The 26883-nt window shown below is 39.9% G+C and overlaps 1 protein-coding gene and 1 long non-coding RNA gene across 2 annotated transcripts; one reads left to right on the forward strand and one right to left on the reverse strand.

Moving 5' to 3' along the window:
* Window positions 1–731: 731 nt before the first annotated feature.
* LOC124885005 (proline-rich transmembrane protein 3) lies at window positions 732–25150 on the reverse strand. The gene is made up of 4 exons (XM_047393180.1): window positions 24183–25150; window positions 13059–13867; window positions 12080–12373; window positions 732–4265 (listed from the first exon to the last, which is right to left on the reverse strand). Exons 2-4 carry the CDS (start codon window positions 13801–13803, stop codon window positions 2278–2280), a joined length of 3027 nt encoding a protein of 1008 aa, XP_047249136.1. The 5' UTR covers window positions 13804–13867; window positions 24183–25150; the 3' UTR covers window positions 732–2277.
* Window positions 24437–26410, forward strand: LOC124855376. Its single transcript, XR_007035073.1, has 2 exons — window positions 24437–24569; window positions 25144–26410. It is a non-coding gene; the product is annotated as an uncharacterized LOC124855376 (long non-coding RNA).
* The last annotated feature ends 473 nt before the right edge of the window (window positions 26411–26883 follow it).

Consider the following 26883-nt stretch of genomic DNA (forward strand, 5'->3'; position numbering starts at 1 on the left):
TTCATTTTTAAGGCAAATTTATTCGACAAAACTTGCTTCACTGAACACCTATAAACTCAATTTATGACCTAAAATCTGAATGACTCCAACCTGAGCTTTTAGCAATGCTACTTCAAGTTGTCCTTCACAGTAACAACTATGATTATGTTTCAAACACTTTATTCACGAACATTAGAAACGACAGTATTTACCTTGTGACTCATACATTGTATCTCTAAAAGATAGTAGTAAAATACTTTAGTCTATACAGGTAAGTGCTTTGTTTCTGACTGAGGTCTAATATAGGTGTTCTGATGTTCAAGCCAAGCCAGTCATGTGTGTTGCAGCCCTGCAAATCTGTGCAGCATATAATTAGATAATTCAATACAACTGATCTGTTTAAAAAATCTGATTCAGATTCTGCAAACAAATGCACTCCAAGGCATTGATTAATAATGGTTATTTATCCCACAAGCAGTGTTCTGCAGCAGCCTAAGATAATAAAATGCATCAGTCTCACAGGGGAAGTTCAATATGGTGTCTAAATACCAGCTAATATCCTAAGTAGCTGCGAGCCTTCTCTGGTTGTTGTTGACTGCCTGCATCTTTATGTAACCAGCTTTATCATACGAGACAAAACAAACTAGAACAACAGCGACAGCAAGATAAAAGCTTAGACATTTTGTAATCTGCTGAGTCACAATGATACAAATGCTAAGACCCTAGAGAAAGAACATCACAGGAACCAGTCATGATTATTTATGGCACATCTTTATATAACAAAAGCAAACAGTGGAAACTTTAAAAAATATACAACAAATGATTTGCTAAGAAATTATTTCACATAAACAAATGGGACCTTTAACACTCACACTACAGGGAGTTTAACATTTTAACCTGATTTACTAATTCCATACATTAAAGGAGGATGACGATCATCATCATCACTGCAAATCTTGAGCACATCACAAACACCGAAATGCTAAAACATATTTCCTCATCTAATGTATGTCTGGTCGCAGAAAGCTTAAAGTTAAAACCAGAATTATGTGTATGTAGGCACATTTCCATTTTGCAACCATTTTTGTTGGAGCCTCCTGTTTTGTTATGTGCATTTCCACTGTGGGGTATAAAACTATGTTTTTTATCTTGATGCTGACCACTCTGCTTTGGAAATTGAGTAACACTGATTTACATCTTTTCTATTCACTAAGTGTTTGGAGCTTAGGTCACAAAAACAAAAAACTGGGATTTTCAGCAATAAGAATATTTCTGAGGATTTTGTCACTGTCACTACAATTTATAACTTAAAATGTTGCTGCAAATTTGTGAAAAAGTTTAACTGTGAGAGTTTAAACAAGTTTTGCCTACACAGATTTTACTTGCATTGGATCAAAGCAGAGGTGAAGAGAGGAGACAAAGTTGTACTTGGTAGTCAGATTTTCCTAAGTCACAGTCGTAATAACAAGAATGTCCCCTAAAATCGGAATCCTGACAGGAAAATTTGGAGGGCAAAGAGCAAATCCCAAACATTTCACAGTGGATACATTAGAAAACAGAATTAAAATCACTTCTAAATCAAGAGTTGCAATAGTTAAAGCATTTTAACACTTAAATCATTCAAGGAGCAAGAACAACACATGCTGCAGCAGCAGCGTTGCTCTTTTCTATCAAACCTAAAATGAGTTCATAATACACAAATCACAGGGGATATAAGTGTTTTTATTTCTGCCTCAAAACAGAAACACTGTTAAATCATTTGAACACCAAATCCCTAAAAAAATATTAATATTTCCATTAGGGTTAGGTGATTCTATTAATCCGCTTGAATATAAACACTCCTTAACACTGATATTCATCATGAGTAACTGAGCTTTTTTTTGCCAGAAGATGATTTCTACCTGGTGATAATGCCCTGGCTCTTGCAGTGGAAATTGGTCTTGGAAATCTGCCCTGGTTCCTGGAAACGGCTCTTGCAGTGGAAACACACCATATGATAAAATGTGTGAGAGAAAAAGATTGAAACAGGTGCGAGGATGGAGTGTTTAAATGTGCAATATTTCCCAGTAATGCTAAAACCTATTTCATAACTTTACTTAGTAAATCCCTAAAACAAACTGACGGAAGATGAGTGGTTTAAGACTAATCATCTAAAATCTCTGTTAAGCTGGTTCCTTTTTCCAAAACAACTTGAGGAAGTCTGATGAACAGATCTTCCCTTTTTTTATCTGAAACAGTATTGATTAAATTGTTGAATATCTGAATTGCAGCTACTGGTCATAATGTGCATTGTGTGGTTTAAAGGTCTATAATTTCACTGCTGACACTGGCAGAGTCGTCACGTCGGCTCACTTCCAGGTAACTGCGTGAACCCGTGGGTCTCCCAGCTCTCCCTCGTGCCCTCTCAGAGTCTGGGGTGATAAACGGTCGTGTGTCGTCCACTCCATCCTCACCCAGATGCCCCATAGATGTTCTGCAGGGGCGAAGCGACACTGGGCAAGAGACTGATGAGGGAACGCTGACCATGCCATTCCCAGCCCACCTGTGACCCTGGTGGGATGGTGTGGGGGGAGCAGTCACCTGCCTGCTGGGTACACTGCTAAGCACGCTACCTCCCAGAGGCATGGAGGACTCTGTTGGGGCTTCGCTGCTCTCAGAAAGCAGCTGAGGATCACTGTTCCTGCGAAGCCACTGCTCCTGGCTGATCCCAGAGCCCGGGGAAGGAGTGTGGATTACAGGATGAAACAGACTCCCTCCTGTGATCAAGTGTTCTCTGTGCAGAGCCTCATCGATGCTGCGAGTCAGATCAATGGGGGAGGGAGGCCGCAGGTCAAATTCATAGAAACACAGAGACGTATCTCTGTCCTGATCTAGACTGCCACTCACCGAACGCTGTGGAGGCTGACCCAAAGTCTGCAGTCTCAGCAAGGAGCCCATGGAATCCTCAGATATGCCTCGTTCTGCAGAGTGGCTCCTGTGGTTACGTTCGTGGTTACTGTCTTTGACCGAGCGTGCCTGGGCCATGTTCTGCTCATTGTCCTCGTTCCTAATAAGACTCTTGCTGATGTCAGCTCCAGGTCGCTCTTGTCCAGCCCAGTTATTTGGCATCTCTCCCGCTCCTCCTCCCACGCCATTACTGTCAGACTTCCTGCAGGGTTTACCCCTCAGGCTTTGGACTATCTTAGACCAGCATGTATGTCTTTGAGGGGAACCTATGGACTGACCAGGGGATGGGAGGTCGCCTCTGCTGCCATCTTGCCCTCCTTCCTCTCTTGTCTGGCATGTGGCAGGCCTCCAGAACACCCAGGATCCCAGGAGTAGTAGGAAAAAACCCCAGGTCAGCTCCAGCAGTCGAGCCCAGAAGTGCACCAACCACCATGCCCAGTTGAAGCGTGTCCAGTCTCCTAACAACACATATAACCACAAGGTAGCAGGGACATGCAAGCCGCAGCACAATCCTCCAAGAACTGCACAGAATGCCAGCACTCTTCCTAGAATCACTCCTGTTCTTTGGCTTCCGGTCCAAGTCTTTCTCCTGGCCTCTACAGAAACACTGTGCCGTGGAAGAGCAGGGCAACGTATACGAGGAAATACATAGCAAAGGTAGCCAAAACAGAGACCCAGGCCCCAACATAAGGACAGAACCTGCAGGGTGACGGGTACTACAGGAGACAGAGCTGGAGACAACAAATCAGCAGCTAACAGCAGTGTACACTGTAACACAGTGAGTACGGCCAACAGAGGGGGGTGCTCTAAGGTTGAAGGTAACACATTGACTCCTGCCACCCTCAGTGCAAGAAGTACCAGGGACGACTGGGCCCACAAAAGCAGGTGAAGAGGCAGGTTGTATAGGGCAGTAATTGCTGGGCGAGGGAGAATACTTCGTATGCCATAAGGGTCAATGAGAAACATAACTGCCCTAAGGCCTCCAGCCAGAACCAACAGAGCATTAGCAAGTCCAAGAGCCTCACGATTAGGACAATTGGCTCCAGGAGACAGAATCAGGCCGAGGGAAGCTCCAGCAAACAGGAGCAGGAAGAGGCTTGCTGTGCCGTAGACATGCAGTTCCCAGGCAATAGCCAATGTGCGGCTCAAATCACCCCAGTAAAGAAATGTGCCATTTGTAGAGGGACTGGCACTAGGAGATGTGGCTGGATTAAAAGTGGAGTGCGGAGCTTGCTGAGGATGTCCCAGAAGAAGAGAGCGGTTACTCTCATCCTGATACTTGGGGCTGAGTCTAGGCTGAATCCCAGGAATGATGCTGGTTGTAAGAAGTGAAGAAGCCCCTGAAAGAAGGAACAGGACTTTGGTCAGTAAATGTTCAAAATTAGAACATAGAGATGTTCAACAATCTGAAAGTAGAAGAAACCAGTGAAAGAACATGAGGTACCACTGAGAGCCACTAGAGGGGTGCAGCTAACCATAATACAATACAACTGCTTGACCCTTTTAGTAAGTAGAGACTGCTATAATGCACTGCTGAAGGTCTATAATGCAGTACGTCGAGAAAGTATTCTTACCTCTTTGACTTTTTCACATTTTGTCACATTACAATTACAAATATCAGTGTATTTTATTGAGATTTTATGTGACATACCAACACAATGTAGTACATACAGTTAAAGAATACATAATTTTCAACATTATTTTACAAATAAAACTCTGAAAAGAGTGCCATGAACATGTATTCATCCCCCTTTAATTCCTAAATTAATTCCTAAATGAAATATAGTGGCAAGTAACTGGCTTTAGGAGTCATCTAATTAGTAAATAGAGTCTGCTATGTGTAATTCATCTCAGTATAAATACAGCTGTCTGTGAAGGCCTTAGAGGTGTGTTAGAGAACATTAACAACCAAACAGCATCATGAAGACTGAGGAAAACAACAGGTCAGAGACAAAACTCTGAAGAAACCGTGGAGAACACAGTTGGATTACAAAACAATATCCTATCTCACTGTGGAACACTGTTCAATGCAAACCTGCAAAAGCGATGGCTGTCTGTCTAAACTGACTGAATTAGTAAACTGACTGAATTAGAGAAGCAGCCAAGAGGCCCATGGTAACTCTGGAGGAGTGGCAGAGATCCACAGCTCAGGTTGGAGAATCTGTTCATAGGAAATCTATTAGCCATATATGCTACAGATGTGGTCTTTTTAGAAAAGTGGCAAAAAGAAAATCTTAAGAAGTCTTAAGGTTTGTCACAACCCATCCAGGGGGCACAGCGAACATGTGGAACAATCTGGTCAAATGAGATCAAAATAAAACTTTTTGGTCTACATGAAAAACTTTGTTTGGGTCGGAAAACTAACAATGCAATAAACCTTGAACACACTTCCCCACCATACAAAAAGCTGGTGGCAGCATCATTCTGCAGGGATCTGCAACTGAGATAGGGGATGTCATCAGTGTTCATGAGGAGATAGATGGAGCTAAATAAGGGACAATCCTAGAAAAAAACCTGCTGACTCCAGAGGGCTTGGGATGGAGGTTCACCTTCCAGCAGGACTATAAATGACCCTGATAAAGACGTTTCCCTAAACACATACAACTTCAAATGGAGCAACAGATGGCCTTGCAAAATATTGAGTCAGAATTCAAATTTCTATTTGAGAAAAAATGTTAAAATTATGTATCATTATCCTTTCACTAATTATGCATTAGTTTGTATTGGTCTATCACATAAAACCCCAATATAAATAAAGTGAAGGTTGTGGTTGCAATGTGACAAAATGTGATAAAGTTTAAGGGGTGTGATTATTTTTGTCAGAAGGACAAACAAACCATCTTGCATACTGATAAAAGAATCTCTTAATAAATATTTATTAGTTTGCATCAGCTACTGTTCTTCCTCCATTTAGTCAATAGTGTGTTTATATCAGGGAGCTGCAATTGGCCTAATAAGAAAACCCTAAACCACAAATAGTTCTCATCTGAGCAAATAACTTTTAAGGGTGGTATAAAACACTAAGGTAACCACAAAAGTGGGCATTTGTGCATGAGTCACATAAATGAAAAAAATATCTATAAAAACAATAAATGCATTGATGTATTAAATTTGTTTTTGCATTTTTTTGATCATTGTTATTATATTCATAAACACATGAAATTCAGAGTAACCGTGTGGCTTAATTGGGATTATATAATTAACAAGAACATCTTTATTATGCAACACAGCCCAGAGTCACAATCTATTGGAATCAAGGCAGCTCTGAGCACATCCAGATAGTAACAGAGTGCCACATGGGACAAATTTGCATCTCTCTGTTTATAATTTGCTCACTATGACTCATGCTCCTTTTTACACAGAACCTACCACCTTATTCAACTGGAACAACCAGGAAACGCCCAGTTGTATTATGATCACATTCTGTGCTAAGATTTCTTTTAGTTTTAGTTTCAAGGAAGACCACAACACAAAATACAGTGTTAATCAATTTAGGCTAATTAACTTTGCTAGGCAATGTGTTTTGTATTGTATATGAACTGTGAAGTACATATCTTTAAATGAGTGAATGGTCATTTTTGTATTGTGAATTTTTTTATTGTGCACACCTGCGCAGGGACTTCAGATGGAAAGTAGCTTAACCTAAGTCTGGTTCAAAGCATCTCTTCTCATTGTGAGATTAACGTTTTTGTACATAGTCCCTGACAAATAACCAATAAACTAAACTAAACTAAATGTAAGGAGATAGAAGCTTATAAATATGTCTTGATGGATTTATAAGAAATCATTTTTACTTTTACAGCTGAATTGAGAGAAGAAGATCAGTGGTAAAACTCAAACCTTTAGTCACTTGAAGTACTCTTTGTCCAGCAGAAGACCTTCATAAAACTGACAGAGTGATAAATGATCCATTCCCACCCATGTATCATTGAGCGTCTAGCTCCCTCCTTTCAATGACACAGTCCCGGACCTCACAAAGTATGAGAGCTCTGCATACACATCTCAGACACGCTTCTTTATTTACATAAAGGTATGTTTTACTTCCTCCCCTCAAGACATTTTGTTTTCTAACAGGAACGAGATCCAGACACATTCCAGATGTGCCGATCACATTACACAGCTGGGCACACTTAGGCTTACCCCAATCCTTCTGTTTCTCCTTTAAAACTGGCACTCCTTAACATGTTGGGAAAGAAATAAAACAATGAATTACCCTTTTAACTAGTTACAAATGTGGATACTCACCAAAATATTAATACTATAATATAACACTAAAGCACAACAAGTCCGTAAACCAGGTTGTAGCACTTATAATATATTGTGCACTATAGGAAAAAATATTTTGATGAGGATTCTTGTGACAAAACAGACTGGGAGGCTGTTTTGATTATAGTAATTGCATCAGTTTGGGCTAAATACAATAAGGAAGTCAGGACAACATTACTTTAGAATACAATTTAGGTAAGGTAAAGGACATACAGGGGTTGGACAATTAAACTGAAACACCTGATTTTAGACCACAATAATTTATTAGTATGGAGTAGGGCCTCCTTTTGCGGCCAATACAGCATCAATTCGTCTTGGGAATGACATATACAAGTCCTGCACAGTGGTCAGAGGGATTCTTCTTGCAGGATAGTGGCCAGGTCACTACGTGATGCTGGTGGAGGAAAACGTTTCCTGACTCGCTCCTTCAAAACACCCCAAAGTGGCTCAATAATATTTAGATCTGGTGACTGTGCAGGCCATGGGAGATGTTCAACTTCACTTTCATGTTCATCAAACCAATCTTTCACCAGTCTTGCTGTGTGTATTGGTGCATTGTCATCCTGATACACGGCACCGCCTTCAGGATACAATGTTTGAACCATTGTATCCTGGTCTTCAAGAATGGTTCGGTAGTCCTTGGCAGTGACGCGCCCATCTAGCACAAGTATTGGGCCAAGGGAATGCCATGATATGGCAGCCCAAACCATCACTATTCCACGCCCATGCTTCACTGCTGGCATGCAACAGTCTGGGTGGTACACTTCTTTGGGGCTTCTCCACACCGTAACTCTCTCAAATGTGGGGAAAACAGTAAAGGTGGACTCATCAGAGAACAATACATGTTTCACATTGTCCACAGCCCAAGATTTGCGCTCGTTGCACCATTGAAACCGACGTTTGGCATTGGCATGAGTGACCAAAGGTTTGGCTATAGCAGCCCAGCCATGTATATTGACCCTGTGGAGCTCCTGATGGACAGTTCTGGTGGAAACAGGAGAGTTGAGGTGCATATTTAATTCTGCCGTGATTTGGACAGCCATGGTTTTATGTTTTTTGGATATAATCCGGGTTTGCATCCGAACATCCCTTTCAGACAGCTTCCTCTTGCGTCCACAGTTAATCCTGTTGGATGTGGTTCGTCCTTCTTGGTGGTATGCTGACATTACCATGGATACCGTGGCTCTTGATACATCACAAAGATTTGCTGTCTTGGTCACAGATGCGCCAGCAAGACGTGCACCAACAATTTGTCCTCTTTTGAACTCTGGTATGTCACCCATAATGTTGTGTGCATTTCAATATTTTGAGCAAAACTGTGCTCTTACCCTGCTAATTGAACCTTCACACTCTGCTCTTACTGGTGCAATGTGCAATCAATGAAGACTGGCTACCAGGCTGGTCCAATTTAGCCATGAAACCTCCCACACTAAAATGACAGGTGTTTCAGTTTCATTGTCCAACCCCTGTAGTTGCATGGATAAAATCAAGACCATTTCTTAGCGTTACCGCTTCTAACCTCCACATTCCTTGGTACTTAATTCAGGTAGTGGTTAAAATATTGTGTAGGGGTTAAGTGCCCGACCATGTGCAGAGGCTATAGTCCTCGATGCGGCTGTCCCAGCGACCTTTGCCGAATGTCTCCCCCTCTCTTTGCCCTCTTTCCTGTCTACTTACTGTCAAAAAAATGAAAAATAAAGGCCTCTAGTGCCGTAAAAAAAATATACACTGCTCAAAAAAATGAAGGGAACACTTAAACAACACAATATAACTCCAAGTAAATCAAACTTCTGTGAAATCAAACTGTCCACTTAGGAAGCAACACTGATTGACAATCAATTTCACAGCTGTTGTGCAAATGGAATAGACAACAGGGGGAAATCTTTGGCGATTAGCAAGACATTCAATAAAGGAGTGGTTCTGCAGGTGGGGACCACAGACCAATTCTCAGTACCTATGCTTTCTGGCTGATGTTTTGGTCACTTTTGAATGTTGGTGGTGCTTTCACACTCGTGGTAGCATGAGACGGACTCTACAACCCACACAACTGGCTCAAGTAGTGCAGCTCATCCAGGATGGCCCGACGTCCACAAATGAGGGTTGTGCTCACAGCCCAACACCATGCAGGACGTTTGGGATTTGCCAGAGAACACCAGGATTGGCATATTCGCCACTGGCGCCCTGTGATCTTCACAGATGAAAGCAGGTTCACACTGAGCACATGTGACAGACGTGACAGAGTCTGGAGAAACCGTGGAGAGCGATCTGCTGCCTGCAACATCCTTCAGCATGACCGGTATGCCGGCAGTGGGTCAGTAATGGTGTGGGGTGGCATTTCTTTGGAGGGCCACACAGCCCTCCATGTGCTCGCCAGAGGTAGCCTGACTGCCATTAGGTACCGAGATAAGATCCTCAGACCCCTTGTGAGACCATATGCTGGTGCGGTTGGCCCTGGGTTCCTCCTAATGCAGGACAATGCTAGACCTCATGTGGCTGGAGTGTGTCAGCAGTTCCTGCAAGATGAAGACATTGAAGCTATGGACTGGCCCGCCCGTTCCCCAGACCTGAATCCGATTGAGCACATCTGGGACATCATGTCTCGCTCCATCCACCAACGTCACGTTGCACCACAGACTGTCCAGGAGTTGGCGGATGCTTTAGTTCAGGTCTGGGAGGAGATCCCTCAAGAGACCATCCGCCATCTCATCAGGAGCATGCCCAGGTGTTGTAGGGAGGTCATACAGGCACGTGGAGGCCACACACAATACTGAGCCTCATTTTGACTTGTTCTAAGGACATTACATCAAAGTTGGATTAGCCTGTAGTGTGTTTTTACACTCTAATTTTGTGTGTGACTCCAAATCCAGGCTGAAATGCCATCGTTTCATGTTTATTAATGGTAAAAATGGTTGACAACACATGACCTAATAGGCCTGTATATGTCAGTTATCAGTCCTGTAGCAGAAATCAATATTTATATACTATGCGTGCCATTGTTGTGCTCATTTAGGAGAAACAAACCTATTAAACCACACATATGAAATCAAAATACATGAAACTAGACATTACAATGGTTATATTTTGAATGAAGAAATATGATACTACATTTTTCTACTTTTCTTTCTTGTTGAGAGGATTTTAAAATGACTTTAAACAACATACATTTGTATGCATCAAACTAGACTTTCTGTTATTTTGTGAAATATTTTAAATGGAGAAATTCATTTTTTAATGCATGGTCCAGTTACTAGTATGAATGCACACCAGAGATTGAAAAGTTACAGTTTCAAAAACCCTTTTCAGCTAAATCGTTCCCCCTGTTTAAAGACTGTAAAATGTAATGGAAGAGATTGTATGGAGCATAGAGTAAGGCATCAGTTCCCTCTCAAACCTGTTATTGCTCACTGTCGGTCAGCTGGCTGAAAAAGGGGCGACTAAACTTTTTCCTTGTTTACAAGAAAGACAAATTTCAGCAATAATGGAAACATTTCCAGTCAAAATAACCACAGATACTAATGGCGTGGAAACTAAGAGCCACCCATCACTCTTATAAAATCACCGCTCCCTAAAAATTACAGTTGGCAAGCTTGTCTGCTAAACAGCAAACAAGGAAAGGCTTAACCAGATAGCCTGACTAATAAGCCAGCTAATGTCAGCTTGTTATACTTGTCAGACCAAAAGAGAAAAAGCTCGCTAGATTTGAAAAATAAAACTACATGTAGTGGATGTTTATCTGTTACTTTCTCTTAAGTCTATTTATCACAATTATAACAGTAAATAAATGTTATATATAACATTATTATAACTTAATAGTCAGTGTAACAGCAGCACCAGGAACAATTGCTGATCCTCTTTTGTTTTTGATAAAAGTTAAAATATCTTCCAATAATTGTTTGTTCCAAACCCACTGTGATTTGCCAATCAGCAGGCATGACGTCTTGAGGTCCTCTTTAAATAACAAAACTAATACTTGTAGGAGAAGACTCATGCCAGAATTTTAAAACAATATGTAAAAAACAGCTTTAGCAGCTAAATTAAAGCTATTAACTGGTAGCTCATGCGGTTTGTGTTGCGATTATAAGAATTTTTTATTGATGCTTCATTGCTGATCGATTTGATAAACACTCCCCTTCCTACTGATGTCCTACAGAGTTACTGTGTTCTATTGTTTATCGGTCATGTATTGTGGTTACCATTAAAACATAAATACATATTTCAATTTTGTCTAGTTATTTTATACCCAGAGCCTCAGGCTGACCTGAGTGTTGTGATTTCACACTAAGCATTGCTGCTTTTACTTCCTAATATGGGTTTAGAGGGGTAACACTGACAGTGACGGAACAGCTGAAAAAATTATAGGCTAACAAAGCATGGTTATGCTATAACAGTGAGGCTTCTCTTTAAATGTGCCATGACTATCTTTTGCGCTCCATGATTAATGTTTTCCTTTTTCTATTTATTTTTCTCTGTCTCGCCTCCCCTCATCTGTTTCTCTCTCCATCTGGCTTTCATCCCCACTCTCTGTTCTCCACATGCACCTTTCTTCTACCACACTTTCATCCTCCCTGTCTTCTTTCTTCTCTGCATTACTTCCTCTCAGACCCTACTTGCTTTCCTCTTGCCCTTTTTCCTTTACTTGCATGTAGTCCTACACACCCACTTCCTCTCACCTCCTGCTTATACTTTGGTCTTTGTTGACCCCTCACAACCACAGCCCCCCGTTCCATGGAAAAGCTTCTCTCCTTTGTCTCTCCTTTGAAGCCCTTTTCCAGTAAAAAAAAAACAAAAAACTTTCAGCTGTAAAAATAATTCTTTTCTGAATGATCAGTGGCGAAAGGAAACTCTGAAAGCACTTATGAATGCAGAACACATGACTGTTATTTCTTACCTCTTTTTCGCGACTGCGCAGTAGAGCTCGACGTATTTCTTCGTTCTGCTGTTTTGATGCTTTGAGATGTAGCTGTCCAATCAGCCTCTGGTGTAGTAGCTGGAAGACCGGTTGTAGATGTGTGGGTTTCTTGCTCTGCTGAACTATTTGGATTCGGACCAGCCTGGATTCTGTTCATGACAGGTTGTTCTGCAGTCTGTGGCTGTTTATCAGCAGAGCTGGACGTGGGTTTGGAAGCTACAGCAGCAGAGCCTTGAAGTCTGTCAGTGGAAGGATGATCTGCTCCAAGTTTATCTAGAAATGGAGGAGAAACACATTTTGGAAACATTTCTGTGACATTTGATCCCAACTCCAAAATATCATTGAACAATCATATGCACACTTTGATAAGGCATACCATTATGACCACTGACAGGTGAAGTAAACAACATGATGTCTATGCAATTGTAGCTCTTGTTGTGTGTTCCCAGTCTGCAATGGCAATGGTTGTGGGCCAGGACTTACTGATGGAATGCTGGCCTGTGAGATCTGGCCCAACAGACGAACTGCTTAGATGCAAATCCAGGTTCTGACACAAAAATGACACACTACACTGTGCATCACATTTTGTTTCATATCGTACCATGTAGTTGCAAACCAGTCAGTGTGGAAATGGTCTTTCTTAATAGCTTAGACCTCAAAGAGGCCTGAGCTATTAGGAATTCCAAATTGGATTCCAAATTCCCCCAATCCCCATTCTATTCCAATCCAGCATTGATGCGATATGTTTGGCAAACAAGTCCGATCCATAGAGGCCCAACTTTGCAACTTGAAGGACTTAAAAGATCTTTCGCTAACATCTAAATGCCAGAGAACACAGCCCACAATCAGCGGTCTAGTGGAATCCATTCCTCAACAGGTCAGGACTGTTTTGGCAGAAAATTGGGGAACATCACTAGACAGGTGGTCATAAAGATATGCCTCATTATTGAATGTTTACCTGTTAATTCTGCAGTCTTAGGCCTTTGATGTGGTGTTGTAGAGATTGCACTGGTTGTTGTCAACCCTAACATGTAAGTCTCGTCATTTTGATCATACATTGATGTGGTTTCTTTATCTGTAACTTTGGAGACCATGGTCTGCGCCTGTGGTCGATACTGAGCCATTTCCTCAACAACTATTGCTGGAAGAACAGCAGATTTCCCCTTCTCCGATGTCTCTGTTGGAGCTCTGCCTGATCCCAGCCCTTGTGAATCACCATCCTCTGTGCCTTTGATCGATCTCTCTTCTGCATGCCCTGCATGAGATGGAAAAGTGGGTAAAGGTGGAGTTGGGCTTTTTGTAGCAGCTTCTTGCCTTTGTAAAGCCCTGCTGAATGCTAAACTAGCTGTGTCAGTCCTGGGCCTTGAGGAAGTTGGTTGGGTTGAAATTTGCTCCATGCTAAGATTCTGTGGAATCTTAAAGATGAAAGATGGGTTGAACTGTGTTGTTGGAAGGGCCATCCTTTGCCCCTGTTCCACCGCATTTAGAGCTGTAAACCTCTCCTGGATCGTTACTTTAATGGGAACGTCACTGCGCCCTCTGGGAGGCAAAGAAGGCCAGAATCGAACTGTCTGCTTGGTAGGTGAAGGTGAGTTGCTTGGCAGGTTTAGAGTTGTGAAGGAAGTGGAGGAACCAATGATGGTCTGTGCACCAGAAAAATGAAAGAAAAATAGAACCAGAGCCTGAAGCGCATTGGAAGCCATATTCAGCAAGGAAGTGAAGTGGTTCTTCTGGGAATCGCAGACTATTTGTCACACCATTCTTCCACTGTTGGTAAAAAGGAAGAAAATACATAATTACTGAGCAGAAATGATCTCAGAATCAAGTGAACAAAGACTGATCCTTTATATTTCCTTTGTTGGTATAACTCTAATCATAGAGATGTACAGAAAGAAATTGGCTGGTGAGTGGAATTGGATGACCTACAGATGGGTCATCTGTGACCGAGCATAATTTTCTGTAGGTAACAGGAAGGCTAAAGAGAGGGTAGCTCTGTTTTATCTTTTTGACCTTTGAGGTCCTCTCATGAGACATGCTGGTTTTGGATATGTTGAAGTTATGGTAAGAATCTACATTTTCTAGGGCACACACACAGAGATTACTGTTTTTGAAATGCTAACCACACTAGTCCCTTATATATGATGCTAAAGACTGCTTAAAATCTCAATTTAATTATTTAATCTTTGCTCTGAAATAGTAAAACCCATATTATGACGTGGCCTCTGCTGCTACTTTATATAATGAATGATGACTGAAGGCAGAAAGGGTAGAAAAATGTTTAAAATTTTGTTTCTTTTCATATTTTTCTCATATTATTGTTCTTAAAAAGAAATATGAATCACGTCAGCAGGACAAAGCTTTTCAAATATCGGATATCACAAACATATGATTGGTCCATCTCCACTGTATTTATAGGTGTGGTACCATCAACTTTATTTGCTAAATAGCTGAATAATGACAAAATGTTTTACTTTTTTTTTTCTTTTTACTTTTTTCAATCAGATATGTACATGAATTCCCTCAGTATTTGCTAGAATTACCTTTTAACCTGTATGACTTGTATAAGGGTTTTGGCCACAAACTTCTCGCAATACTTCACTGGGAGTTTGACCCATTACTCCTGACAGCACTAATGGAATTAAGTCAGCTTGCCTTGCTCACATACCTTTTCAGCTCTGTCCATAAATTGTACTTGACAGCTGGGATGGTGTTCTCAGGTTTGCAAGTTTCCCCCTTTTACCCCAAAATGCAACAATGGCCATGTTGGCCAACCATTTCAATTTTTGTTTCATCAGACTACAATAGATGTTTCCAAAATGCTGTTTTTCGTTTCTGAGAACATGTGCAAAATGTAATCTGTAATATCTTACCTGATTGCTTTTGTTTATTTTTTTCCCATTAAGTCCCAAAAGGAAATGGTGTGTTGAAGGTGTTTCAAAATATATTCACAAATGTACTTATTATTATTCTCTTTCTTTTATTCTAGCGTTTAACAAATCTAAATATTTTTGGTAATTCTTACCGACCTAAAACAGCAAAAGTTAAGACTGGTAAAACCGTGAGAAAAAAATAAGGTTATATGTCTTTTTATACAGTGTATGTGAATGTCTGACTTCAACTGGATGTAATTAATCAGAGTGACAAACCAAATCAAAATGAAGGGAGTCACAAATGATTTCATTCAGTGACAGGTGGGTACAATAACTTTTCTTCCTCCTATCTGTGCCTTAAATGGTTCTCCGGAAGAATATCAAGATTATCTTCTTCACCTGTCTTCTGTGTGGTGGTTTCCAAGTAGGAGGGCTTCTTTGGAAGCTATTTGATTCATGATCCCAGAAGCTGTGACACTGACTGTGCCGTATTTCAGAGAGGCAGGTGACATGACCCCCCATCCCCTCAAGGCCTTGAGGATTGTGCAATCTCACAAGTGATCTAACAAAACAGCTGCCAGTAAAATCCCTTCGTTTGTTCTCCATTTTGCATAAATCTCTGCCTTTATCGTCAGTTTCTACCTATGACTCAGAGTGGGAGATAACATCTGTGTCAACACAATCTAAAACTTCAGCTGAAACAGAAGAAGGGGACTCAGAAAATAGAAATCAGCACCTATGGGAGATTTCATTCTGCTGCGAATGAGTCACCCTGCCTGTATTTACATTCATGATGATGAGACTTTAGCAACGTTACTGCAGTCGCACACCAGGGTTTGCATGTGCATTCTGGCTCCTAAACATGCTTAAGGTGTGAGTAATTTGTGTGAGTATATGGAAAATGTGTTTGGGAATGTGCAAGTGAGCAAGCAGCTTTACACATACAAAACAATCCAGTTTAAAATTCTCAACAAATGCTTAGAAAATCTCACATTTAGCATCTGTTTATAGTGGTGCACATGCTTTTAGACAACAATAACACGAAAGAAACATCATTGTGCACAAGAATACAAGGGCCACAATATCTCACTCTCCACCCACTCACAGTAGCCCGAGAGATTTTTTTTTCTTTCCTGTTCCATCTTATAAATCCTCTTCTATTGCTCTATATTAAAAAATAAATTTACCGGTACTCCTTTTATCTCTTTTCTGATCCTACCACGTTTTACAGCGTTAAGGCTGTGTAAAAGTAAACAAAATCCAAAGGATGGAGACAGAAGCCAAAAACATTGATGCAATGCAAGAATTCGAAGATACGGAGGCGATATTTAGAAAAGACAGGGCATGAGGAGAGAAAATAGAGATGGAGAGGCACAGAAGGTGAAAGAGGCTTGATGTGATGAGGCTGACAGTAGAGGGCACGACGAGGCAAGCAGATGAAAAGTGAGGGCATTGGTGATAAAATTAAGAAGTATGGAGAGTTGCAAATATAGAACAGAGGATGGGGGATTGGGAGAAGCTCGTTAATACAAACTGACAAAAACCAAGGAGGAGGATATTTCATAAAAGTAAGACACAAGGAAACATATGCTGCAGGTTGAACAGGTTGGATCAAATTTGACCAGAAAGTTATGTAAAAAGAGATAAACTGCATCACAGTTCCACATGCAGGTGTGCAGTCACTAGGAGTCAAGCATAAACAACCTTCTTATTTGGTAATGGAGTTTGGTTCAATACTTTTATCTAGATCCAAAGGATTTGAGTGCAAGCATACATGAAGAAATGTGGGAATCTACAAAAACCAAAATAGATATTATTGAGCTTTACAGAGTAAGATTGAGTTAAAAGGGAGAAACTCTTGGCTGCTATTGCTCAAATGCTGTCATAATGAATCTATTTTGTTCACATCATCCAGAAGCCAAAAACACCGCAGCAGCTCACCAAGATGTTCTGGTCCACTGGACCAATACAAACAGAGTGAATTTAGTTTTAGCGGCACCTGAAAAAGACGGTTAGAACCCATTTTGGAAAAACACTACTAATCAGCCATCCTGATGCCTGCTTGTCAAAACTGTTTAACACATCATTCATACTCGCGACCCCGACACATCTGTGCATACTGCAGCCAGAATCCCCTAAACAGTGACTAAAATACACACTCAGAGGCTCACAAATAGAAATTATGTTCCTCTGAGACTGTTCACAGGGGGGACGGCAGATGGGTGCACGGCCTGAGTATTTTTATCTTTGTAAAGACCGGGGGGGGGGGGGGGCTGAGACGCTTCACTCTGTATTTCAAATGCAATGTGGGGAGCGAGTTGTCTGCATGTCGTCACTCTCTCTTGCACAATGCATGCCTTGTTTGATGCAGGAAATGCCCATGGATAATATCCAACTGTACAGTAACAGCCAGCAATCTTGAGATTACTATAAACTCCTTGCCCACAGTATAGACCTGCCTGTTATATAACCATGAGTAAGTGCCGCAGCAGCTGCTACTAATCAGTTAATCGTTGCAGCAGTGATGTCATGTCTACACACTCATGTATTAATATGAAGAGTGAATGTACAAACTTTCCATAAGAAACCTGGAAGATGTGTGTGTGTGTTTGTGTGTGTGTGGATGTGGGGCGCACACACAGAAACTCCCTCTTTCTTCCAAGCATTATTTCTCTCTTCACCAGATTATAAACAGTCTGGCAGTGTGACGTTTCCATTGATTTTAGTGCTTCTCTGTCTGTGCACAGACTTGGAACAGTCTTTTTAACTAAGACTGATCCAAACACTTGTCGTCAACAGTTTGGTTTGGAGTTTTGGTGTGGATGTGGGGACCACACAGTTTTCTAAGCACAGAGCACATAAAGTACTAACATGGAGGACAGAAAGGCTAGTGATGGCTAGAATCTTGGTTACGTAGTAACTGATCGGATGGTTCCTGAATAAATCACAATTTTACCAATTGCAGACAGCAATTTGGCAATTGCCTTACACAGCTGCTGGTGCTTAGACATCCTGTTATGATTTGGGGTTGTTTGGTTTCAGGTTTTTTCCTTATATGTTTTTCACTGTTTAAGTTTTGAATCATGTTTCTGTTTATTTTCCTGGTCATGCTTTTGTTTTGTCGTCTTGTTCATGTTTTGTCAAGTTTGGTTTTCGGATCTGGTTATGCTTTTGCTTCATGTTTTTCTAGTTTGTGTTCAAGAGTCTCTGTTTTTGCCGCAGCCACGTTTTGTTCTCTCTGTCAATTAAGTTTATTCTGTTCACCTGCTTCAAATTAATCTGTCTCCTTGCTCCACCTGGTTTTCAGGCCATATATTCACACCTGTTCGTGGCGGAAACATTCTGTTACGGTTTGCGAGATATTGGACCCCAGAATGCAGACGAGCAGGCAGCGTGATGGTAAATGCAAAAGATTTAATAACAAAAAACTCACTCACTACAGGAGGCAGGAACAAAACAAACGGGCAGGCAAGACAGGCATGGCATGATAAAAAAACAAGACTTGAGCATGAAAACAAGACATGAACAGGAGAAATGTTTCAGCCACGACTAACTGAACAGGTGTGTATAAATGGAGCATGGTACAGGTGGAAAACAAAACTGATTAACATGGTGCAGGTGAACCGAATAAACTTAATTGACAGACAGAACAAAATGTGGCTGCGGCAAAAACAGAGACTCTTGAACACAAACTAGAAAAACATGAAGCAAAAGCATAACCAGATCTGAAAACCAAACTTGACAAAACATGAACAAGACGACAAAACAAAAGCATGACCAGGAAAATAAACAGAAACATGATTCAAAACTTGAACAGTGAAAAACATATAAGGAAAAAACCTGAAACCAAAAAACCCCAAATCATAACACATCCATGATTTTCTGTCTCCTTCTATAAAAGGTTCAGACTAGTTTTCAACTGTCAAGGACAAGTACTGTTTTGGTTCTGTTGTTGAAATTGGGTACAATGGAACTAAAACTGCAACAGAAACGGCCATGCTAATGTCAAATTTTTAAACAGAAAACGTGCCTCAGGATGAGTGAAAAGCCATTTATTTTTAATCTAAACTGTCAGAAACATGCTGAGTGCAATGAAGTACATGAAAATAGTGTATTTATAACAGATCTGCCAATATAAACATTGAAAAATGCAAGCCTGAACATACAGTACGCTTCTCATAAGTCATTTTCTGATCGTCTCATCCCTTTAATGGTCTCACCCATCATTAAAGAATTGAGATGCACCAATCACGCTATTCCTGGGCGATACTGATTTTTGGCAGTTCACACCTCAAGGAAGTAAATCACGTAAATGAATGTTGCAGGTTCTGTGTTGTACGATTTAATTTTTGATTCCAACAGAAAATTAAGGAATTATTACATTTCTCACACATATCAAAGCTATGTCCCTTATTTATTATTGCATATTGTTTGGTAGGTGCACTTTTTGAATGAAAATATTTGTTGAATGGTGTTGCAACTCAAAGGAGCTCCACCTGTCACTCTTATTAAGGTAAAACTGTTTAAAAACTTCAAGCTAAGAGAGGGCTTTCTATTAAGCATGAAGCTGCAGGCTGCTTGCCTGAGCAGAAAGGACAAGCAATTAACCAGCTAATATCAGCTTGTTGTATCTGCGTTACTCTGTACAAAGCAGAACAGCAAAGAAGAATCTTCTGCCCAGAAAACACGTTTATTGGAACTAGTGCTTATAATTTTACTTAAAGTATGTCTCAAAATCCCAAAAAAAAAACAATGAACAAATGTTATAGTCATTATTATAACTGTAATGACATATTATTTACAAATAATTGTTGGTTTCATGTTTTACTTAAAAGCAATTAGACCATAATATGTATTTTTGTTTTAATATGAGTCTTAAAACCCTGATATGATTAAACTTATATTTGTACTGAAGGGTATAATACAAAGGAAATATGTACCAACCCATGTCTACTTATTGTGTTAACATCCGGTTAATACATATCGAACGGATAACTGCGTCTTGTTGTTTACCACTTAGTCCATGCCACTATTACATTAGGAGCTTATAAAAATTCATCAATATACCTACATCTAATAAAAAACAGACATTTTGCTGGAAATACACATTAAAGAAGAGAAATAAATCATTTTAACAACATTCAACTCTTCTCTTCATCAGAATATATAAAAATATGGAGATGCAGAGAGTATGTCAACACTCCCAAGGCCATACAGTCACAGACTGAGAGTTAAACGCATGAACTGATTTCTTTGCTCGGTGTAAAGGCGGCTCTCACACGCTTAATGAGGAGGAAGATTTGTGACGTTAATAAAAGGAAAACATTTGCAAAGACAATAAATAACCATTACAAAAAGAAGCTGTAAGAATCTACTATAAAAAGAGAAGACTTTCTCCAGAAATGGGGAAAACAGACAGAAGTCAAAGGGGATTGTAAAGACGTAAATAAATATGTTAGGGAATACAAAGACATATATGGAGCCGTGTGCTGAGTGTCACTGTGTTCCTGTGTGTTGTACCACTGTAAAGCATTACTGCTCACCCATCAGCTAGCTATGCAGATGTATAACTTGTTTGTACTGCGTCCTGGATGTGGAAAGGTGGGTGTGTTAAGGAAGTGAATGTATGTTAATATTTGGGCATGTGAGAAACAGGAAGAAAAGGGAAAGAAGGAGTATGTGTGGTTGTGTTGGAATGCAAGTCACGGGGGAGGTCGCTGCCTTAACCGTTGCAAATTTCCACACCTTGAAATAACACACAGTTTAGCTTCCACTGTATAATCTTACTACCCCCTCAAAATGTACCAAAAAAAAAACACGTCTTCACTATTATGTTCAAGTTTCACTGAAAGATCTTGAGACGCTTGAGCTCCTAACCTGGAAAATGATTTTCCAGAAAGTTTTCTAGGTGATGTCATTGGACATTTACAGAGGTGTTAGACCAAACTGATCCATCTACCTCCAGACAAGAAGGGTTGTTAAAGACGCCTCTCTGGGCTCTATATGTGTAGGAAGGTGTGGGGAGTCTGAACTCCAGCAACCAACCACACAGGAGACAAGGAGAAGAGGCTCCAGAAACAGTTGTGGATGTTTTAGATCACAGCTGAAAAGGATGTCTGAGTTAAAGGTGATGAACCCCAAAATATCTGTAATGTTCGTTGTAGATGTGAGCCAAAGGCCAAAGGCTGTGGCCACAACGAAAACAGCGCATTAGAGATGCACCGGTTGATCAGCCAGAGATCAGAATACGCCAATTTTATGTTAACCTGAACTTTTTGGTGAAAACTATGACTTTTTCAATCTATCAACAAAATGCATGTATGTTGACAGACTTTTTTGACTTTTAATGGTTATAGGGACTTCTGCTTTGATGCATGAATAGGGACAGTCTTGCGAATCTTTCCTTTTGTTTGTTTCACAACTTTTCTCTCTATCAGGAGACCTGAGTACCTTTCTTTCTGTTTTATGTGTTAAAGTTGTCAGAACAAAATCTGTATCAGACAGAAAAAACCTTATCAATTCAACTCTACAGGGAATGGTCCATAATGGAGGAAAGACAAACTGAAATAAAATCCTATGACTGGTTACCCAAGGAAAGAAAGTTCAGCAGAAACTTTACAATGTTTTCAACCATCTTGTGATGTTTTAATTAGCTCTTGTACATAACGAGCAACACACCCTGAAAGATAGCAAGTCTGTTGACTTATTGAGACGACTCTTACATCCCGCTAAGCCACAAAATACTTTCAGAAAAATAAATTACAGGCATCACAAGTCATAACCTTTGCAAACTTCAGAGTTAACCACAGCTCTACTTGAACCAAAGACTCTCATATTGTTGCAGCTGGATACAATAAAATGATGTTAGAGTTGCAAACAACTTGTATGTTAATGAAGTGTTAACTGATAAAGAGAATTGATGCATAACTTAAAAATATCTCAGACATAAACGGGCTTGATTAAAAATTATTTGAATGGTTTGTGCATTTTTGATAAATTATATTTATGTTTTTATAATTATTTTCTTATGTTGTAAATTTGACCTTCCTGGGCACCCTTTTATTTATTTTTTGCTATTGCTATCGTTATAAGAATCCATGTGCCTGTCGCTTTGGTTTTGATACATAAGAATTTCCCCTCAGAGGGTCAATAAAGCATATTTCTATTCTATTCTTTTCTGCTGTTTTTTCTTACTTTTTGTTCTGGATAGTATATCTGCTGCCACAGAATGTATTTTCTGTCCTTGCCAGATTAAAAGTCTTTGAAACATTAGAAGACAGTGAAATCAGTCATTTGTTGGATGCTCAGTCTTGAGCTATAGTCACAAGCCATCTTTAGTCCTATTACTCCCTTTTCAGTATTTCTTAACTTCACTTCCCCACTAAAACTCTGCCAAAGCAGATGGAAAATCTTACTTAAGCTCTTCGAAATGTTTTACTGTAGAGTGGAGGGTGTGTTGGTTTTCTTTAGAATTAAGGTAATATGTCAGGGCCCTTCCATGCTTTCAGTAGCCTGTAGACCCACCTTCTGCTTCATGCATCTAAATCCTAATTAAAACATGTGAATTTCATTCTGCAAACAAGCAAAGCAGGGTAGGTTAAGGGCAATAGTTTTATAATGTAAATATACACATAAACACGACACTTGTTGAAATTAATGTAGGGATCTACTGAAGGTTAAGTCTCGCAATTCAAAGGCAAAAATATTAAACAATCTTGTATAGTTTTCACAATTTAAAAGAACATTGGAAACAAAGACGTTAAATAAAGAACTGTATACAAAACCATTTAAATATATCCAAAATTGCACTGATAAATAATGATATCACATTCTGTTGTTATCTAACTATTTCCTGGCTCTTCTTTGGCAGTGCACTATGATTTAGTTTAATCCTTAAGGCCTTGACATAACTCCCCAACTCTCTGAATCTGAGTTGCTTGGACCCTTAATTTGTACTATTTTACCTGAACAGAGATCAGTACACTTTCATTCTCATTTAACAAAGATAGTATAGAACAGAATATCCTTTATTGTCCCTTAGTGTGGAAATTCACGTGCACCAGCAGCATGACAGTGGCAGGCAAATGAAGGCATGCAGATTCAAGAATGCATGCAAACACATGTTTTAAATGGGAAATATTTGCGAACAGTTTTACTCTATTTCAGTTTTATTTTGATATGTTCATATTTCCATAATCTGATTACTTTTACAAGTTCCAAAACAGTTTATTGATCAAGCTTGTAATTGTATTCCTTTATTGTAATAAATAATTTGATTTTTTTTTTTTTCCAATGTATGTAAAGACTTTTTTATATTTTTGGACCCACATCTCAATAAATTAGTTAAAGTAAAGAAATATTTATCATATCACAGTCATACCAAACTTGATATAACATTTTTATGTGGTATTAAAAGGCTAAATCAATTGTATTCAGAAATGGCCCAAATAAGGCTCCAGACTTTCATGGCCACTGTAACTGGTTAATAGGGCCCTCCACATCTGACCGGCTAGTGTACTTCAGACCAATTAATTGAATTATGCTAATATTAGCCCCGCCCACTGCCTTTGATTGGTAAAGCTGACAGATAAGTAAATCCTTGATGGCATTGAAATAATTAAACTGTTAAAAAACTATATATTTAACGAATAATTTGTGGATATGTATGCTATAGTTATGTAGTTATTTAACAATTTCTTAATTTATTGAATTGTGGCACTTTTGATCCTCCATACACAGCTCAGTTTTCTTGGCCTATAAATTCATAATAGCCTATGTAACTAACAATAAACACTTACGGATAGGCTAAAAATGAGTCCAACTTTGCTGTTGCAGACTTTGGAAGCTTTCAACTTTAAACGTTGGGGTTCTGTAGTAGCTGGGTGATGTTGTTAACTATTAATGAGAATAGCAACGCCGTTACTGTCCTAAATTCAGCGGCGGCGATTTTTGCGGCACAACACCAGGCGAAATTTATCCCCGAACCAGCCTTTTCCTTTAGGATGGAGATTCCGCGACTGTTAATTAGGAAATAATCGGAACAGTAAAAACCCGAAGAGTTTATCAACCCGAGGGAAACCCAGGTTAGCAGCGTGTGAACCTGAACGGTGAGTCGGCACAGCACAGGTAAAGGCAGCGTCACTCCAGTATCAATGCGCAACCAATCCCCGCATAGCGGCTGCCTCCCAAGTGTCGGTGCCTAGAAGACGTACCTGCAGCTCTGTTCGGCTCCTTTCCGATGGCGTCTGCTGCGGCAGGCTGGACTGTGGGGGTGACTAAATCATGTTGTGATTATGTCTTCCTCGTTTTATCCGCAGGGTATAACCACCAGGTTCTCCTCTATGTCAACACAGAGAGGCTGCGTTCAGCTGTCTTCTACTACCGCTGCCTCCTTCCTAACCACGGGCTACTGAAGAGATCTACGCCCCCTCCGTCCTCTTCATCTATCTCCACATCGCTCCCTCCCTTTCCCTTTTTTTTTTCCCCTCGCAGGCGGATAAACACGACTGCTTTACCTACCAACCGACTGCCTGACACGGCTCTTACGCAACAGCCGACGGATACCTTTTGAATATCATTTCATCTACCAGTTTATTACGGTTGGAGGTTTAAAACTAAACCTAAATAAATAGAAGATGCTCTAACGATAAGGTTTTGTGGTGTATTTTTCCCCTAAACAATACTGAAATTTAAAGTACATGTAAAAGCACTCTACTGACTGCTGCAGAAAGATGCAAAGATAAGCAGGTATAGAAAGTGGATTTTGTTTTACACCCTCTCACCGTTGATCGTAGGTCAGAGGACACCAGTCGAGACAAGCAAACTCTTTTAGCAATGACTGATTAGGACCTCTAATTGAACCAAAAACACGGGCAGCGACCTTGTGCTTGTATACATTATTGTATATTAATAAACGCATTTCCTTAGAGTTGAATATAAAAAACTACAAATGTCTGAGAAAATTTTAAGCCAAGCCATGTTGGACCTTAAAAGTTTCCAAGCCCTTGTCACTGAAATGTTTTAATTGGTGGGATTTTTGTATAAATTGTCTACCGATCATTTTCGATGGATGTAGTAGGTGATTCTGCAGGAGACATCAATAGAACTTGAAAATCATAACTGAATTGACGATATGCTTTCTAAAACATTTTGGTGTGTTTTTGTTTTTTTTAGATCGTTGAGGACCCAAGTGCAGACTGGACAATGGCAAGATCATTTGAAGTGACCTTTAATGAAATAACCATGGGGGAAAAAAAGACTTTGAGAACTGTGGGTGATAAGCAGGAAGAACCAATGATGGAAAAACATGCAAGATGCCAGGAGGGAACAGAGGAATCCAACCACTGACTGAAATAAGCAGCAGTATAAATTAAAGAGAATGGTGATGGTGTTCAAAAGGTTGTACAACAAAAGAGCAAAACAAATAGGAAAACTTACATTGGCAGGTTGTTTTATAGGTGATAAAACTACATCTAAAGTGCATTAGACTGATTTTACTGAAAGGTCTGGCTAGTAGCTTGAATGAGATACTGTTGGTGCAGCAGCCACAAGGACAGTAAGATGAGTCCAGGTCTGTGCATGACACAATACACTCACTCTGCTGTCCTACACCCCATCCTGCGTGTGTAGAGAGGGAACAAACCACCTTGAGCCAAGCTGATAGAGTTTCCTCATGCTGCACTTTGGCTCAGCGCCACCCCGTCATGCTGCGCTTGAGCGTTTCTCTGTTTTTACAATAACTTCTACATTTTCATGTCTGGACATGCCAACGGCTGCAGCTCAGCACCGATTAAGCCCAAACACATACATCATCTGACATTGGCCGTGGGTGTAGATTCACAGGAATCATTCTGAGCTACTATAGTTCTCTGTGAATTCTTGACTTTGATCAAACCGTATGGACCATAGAGCTGAGTCCTGAAATAACCTTTGTGGCTCAGAGGATTGACTTAAGGCCATTAAATTACTACTGAGCATGCACGGGTCACTGAACGCTGTTGGATGGTAATCACATTATTGCACAGAGATTATGACTAATATTATAGCCTCTTAATGAACACCACATTGAAATGGGTTGTATGCAAGAAATGACAGTTAAGTGGGACAAATAATGCGGAAGGCTTTTTTGTTTCACTTTTCCTTGTAAAGAAGGTGTAATATGAGACGGGTGTTGACAGCCGTTACAAGATTGTAGTGCAACAAGAAAAAGGGAGCAGATTCTAATAAGAAGAAAATTGTTTTGATGATATATTTATAAAGTTTTAATGATTACAAATTACATTTTGAAATGCATGATTAAAAGAATGATCCCCTTGTACTATTTTAAAAATAAAGCTACGTATGTAGAAAATACAAAATGTGGTTTATTTAAAGAGATACCTTATTTAATACCATAATTTTTGCCACAGACTTTTAATAAATTGTAAATTGTCCAATCTTTTACCCAGTGTACGAGTTTTTATTTTGAGTTGGTACATTTGTTTGTTTCTTCATCTCACAATAAGTGAGATCAGTGAGCCTGCAGCAAACTGACCTTTTCTGCCAGTATGATTTTCTTTCTCTTGTTGTCCTAAAGCATAGAAGAATAAGCTAACAAGAGATACTGTTATTCCTGTTAGAGAGGTACACATTCTTCTGAAATAAACAAGAATCGGGAGTGATTTGCTGTTGATATGTACTTATGCTGTATAAAAAGACACCATCTTTATTGTCTTTAATGTCTGACATTAATTCAGGCAAAATTATTGTTTTGTGTCCGTTAGGATAATTAAAATTATTTTAATTTGCTAAATTTACTCCATGGAAAAATCACAAGAACTCAGCTAAGATATCAGGGAGATAACTGCAGACCTGATTCATCTTGAGTATACTTTTAAGATGCCAGAAGGTAAAACTTTTATCTGTTCAAACAGT

This window comes from Girardinichthys multiradiatus, chromosome 1 (genome assembly GCF_021462225.1).
Source record: "Girardinichthys multiradiatus isolate DD_20200921_A chromosome 1, DD_fGirMul_XY1, whole genome shotgun sequence".
In the NCBI taxonomy this organism is placed as follows: Eukaryota; Metazoa; Chordata; class Actinopteri; order Cyprinodontiformes; family Goodeidae; genus Girardinichthys; species Girardinichthys multiradiatus.

What these genes read in the sequence shown, in the direction of transcription:
- LOC124885005 (XM_047393180.1), bottom strand. Translation starts at nt 13,803, where the DNA reads ATGGCTTCCAATGCGCTTCAGGCTCTGGTTCTATTTTTCTTTCATTTT. An exon ending in TAAGACTGCAGAATTAACAG is followed by an intron (nt 12,374 to 13,058) that starts GTAAACATTCAA and finishes CTCCATTTCTAG; the next exon opens with ATAAACTTGGAGCAGATCAT. An exon ending in TGCGCAGTCGCGAAAAAGAG is followed by an intron (nt 4,266 to 12,079) that starts GTAAGAAATAAC and finishes TCCTTCTTTCAG; the next exon opens with GGGCTTCTTCACTTCTTACA.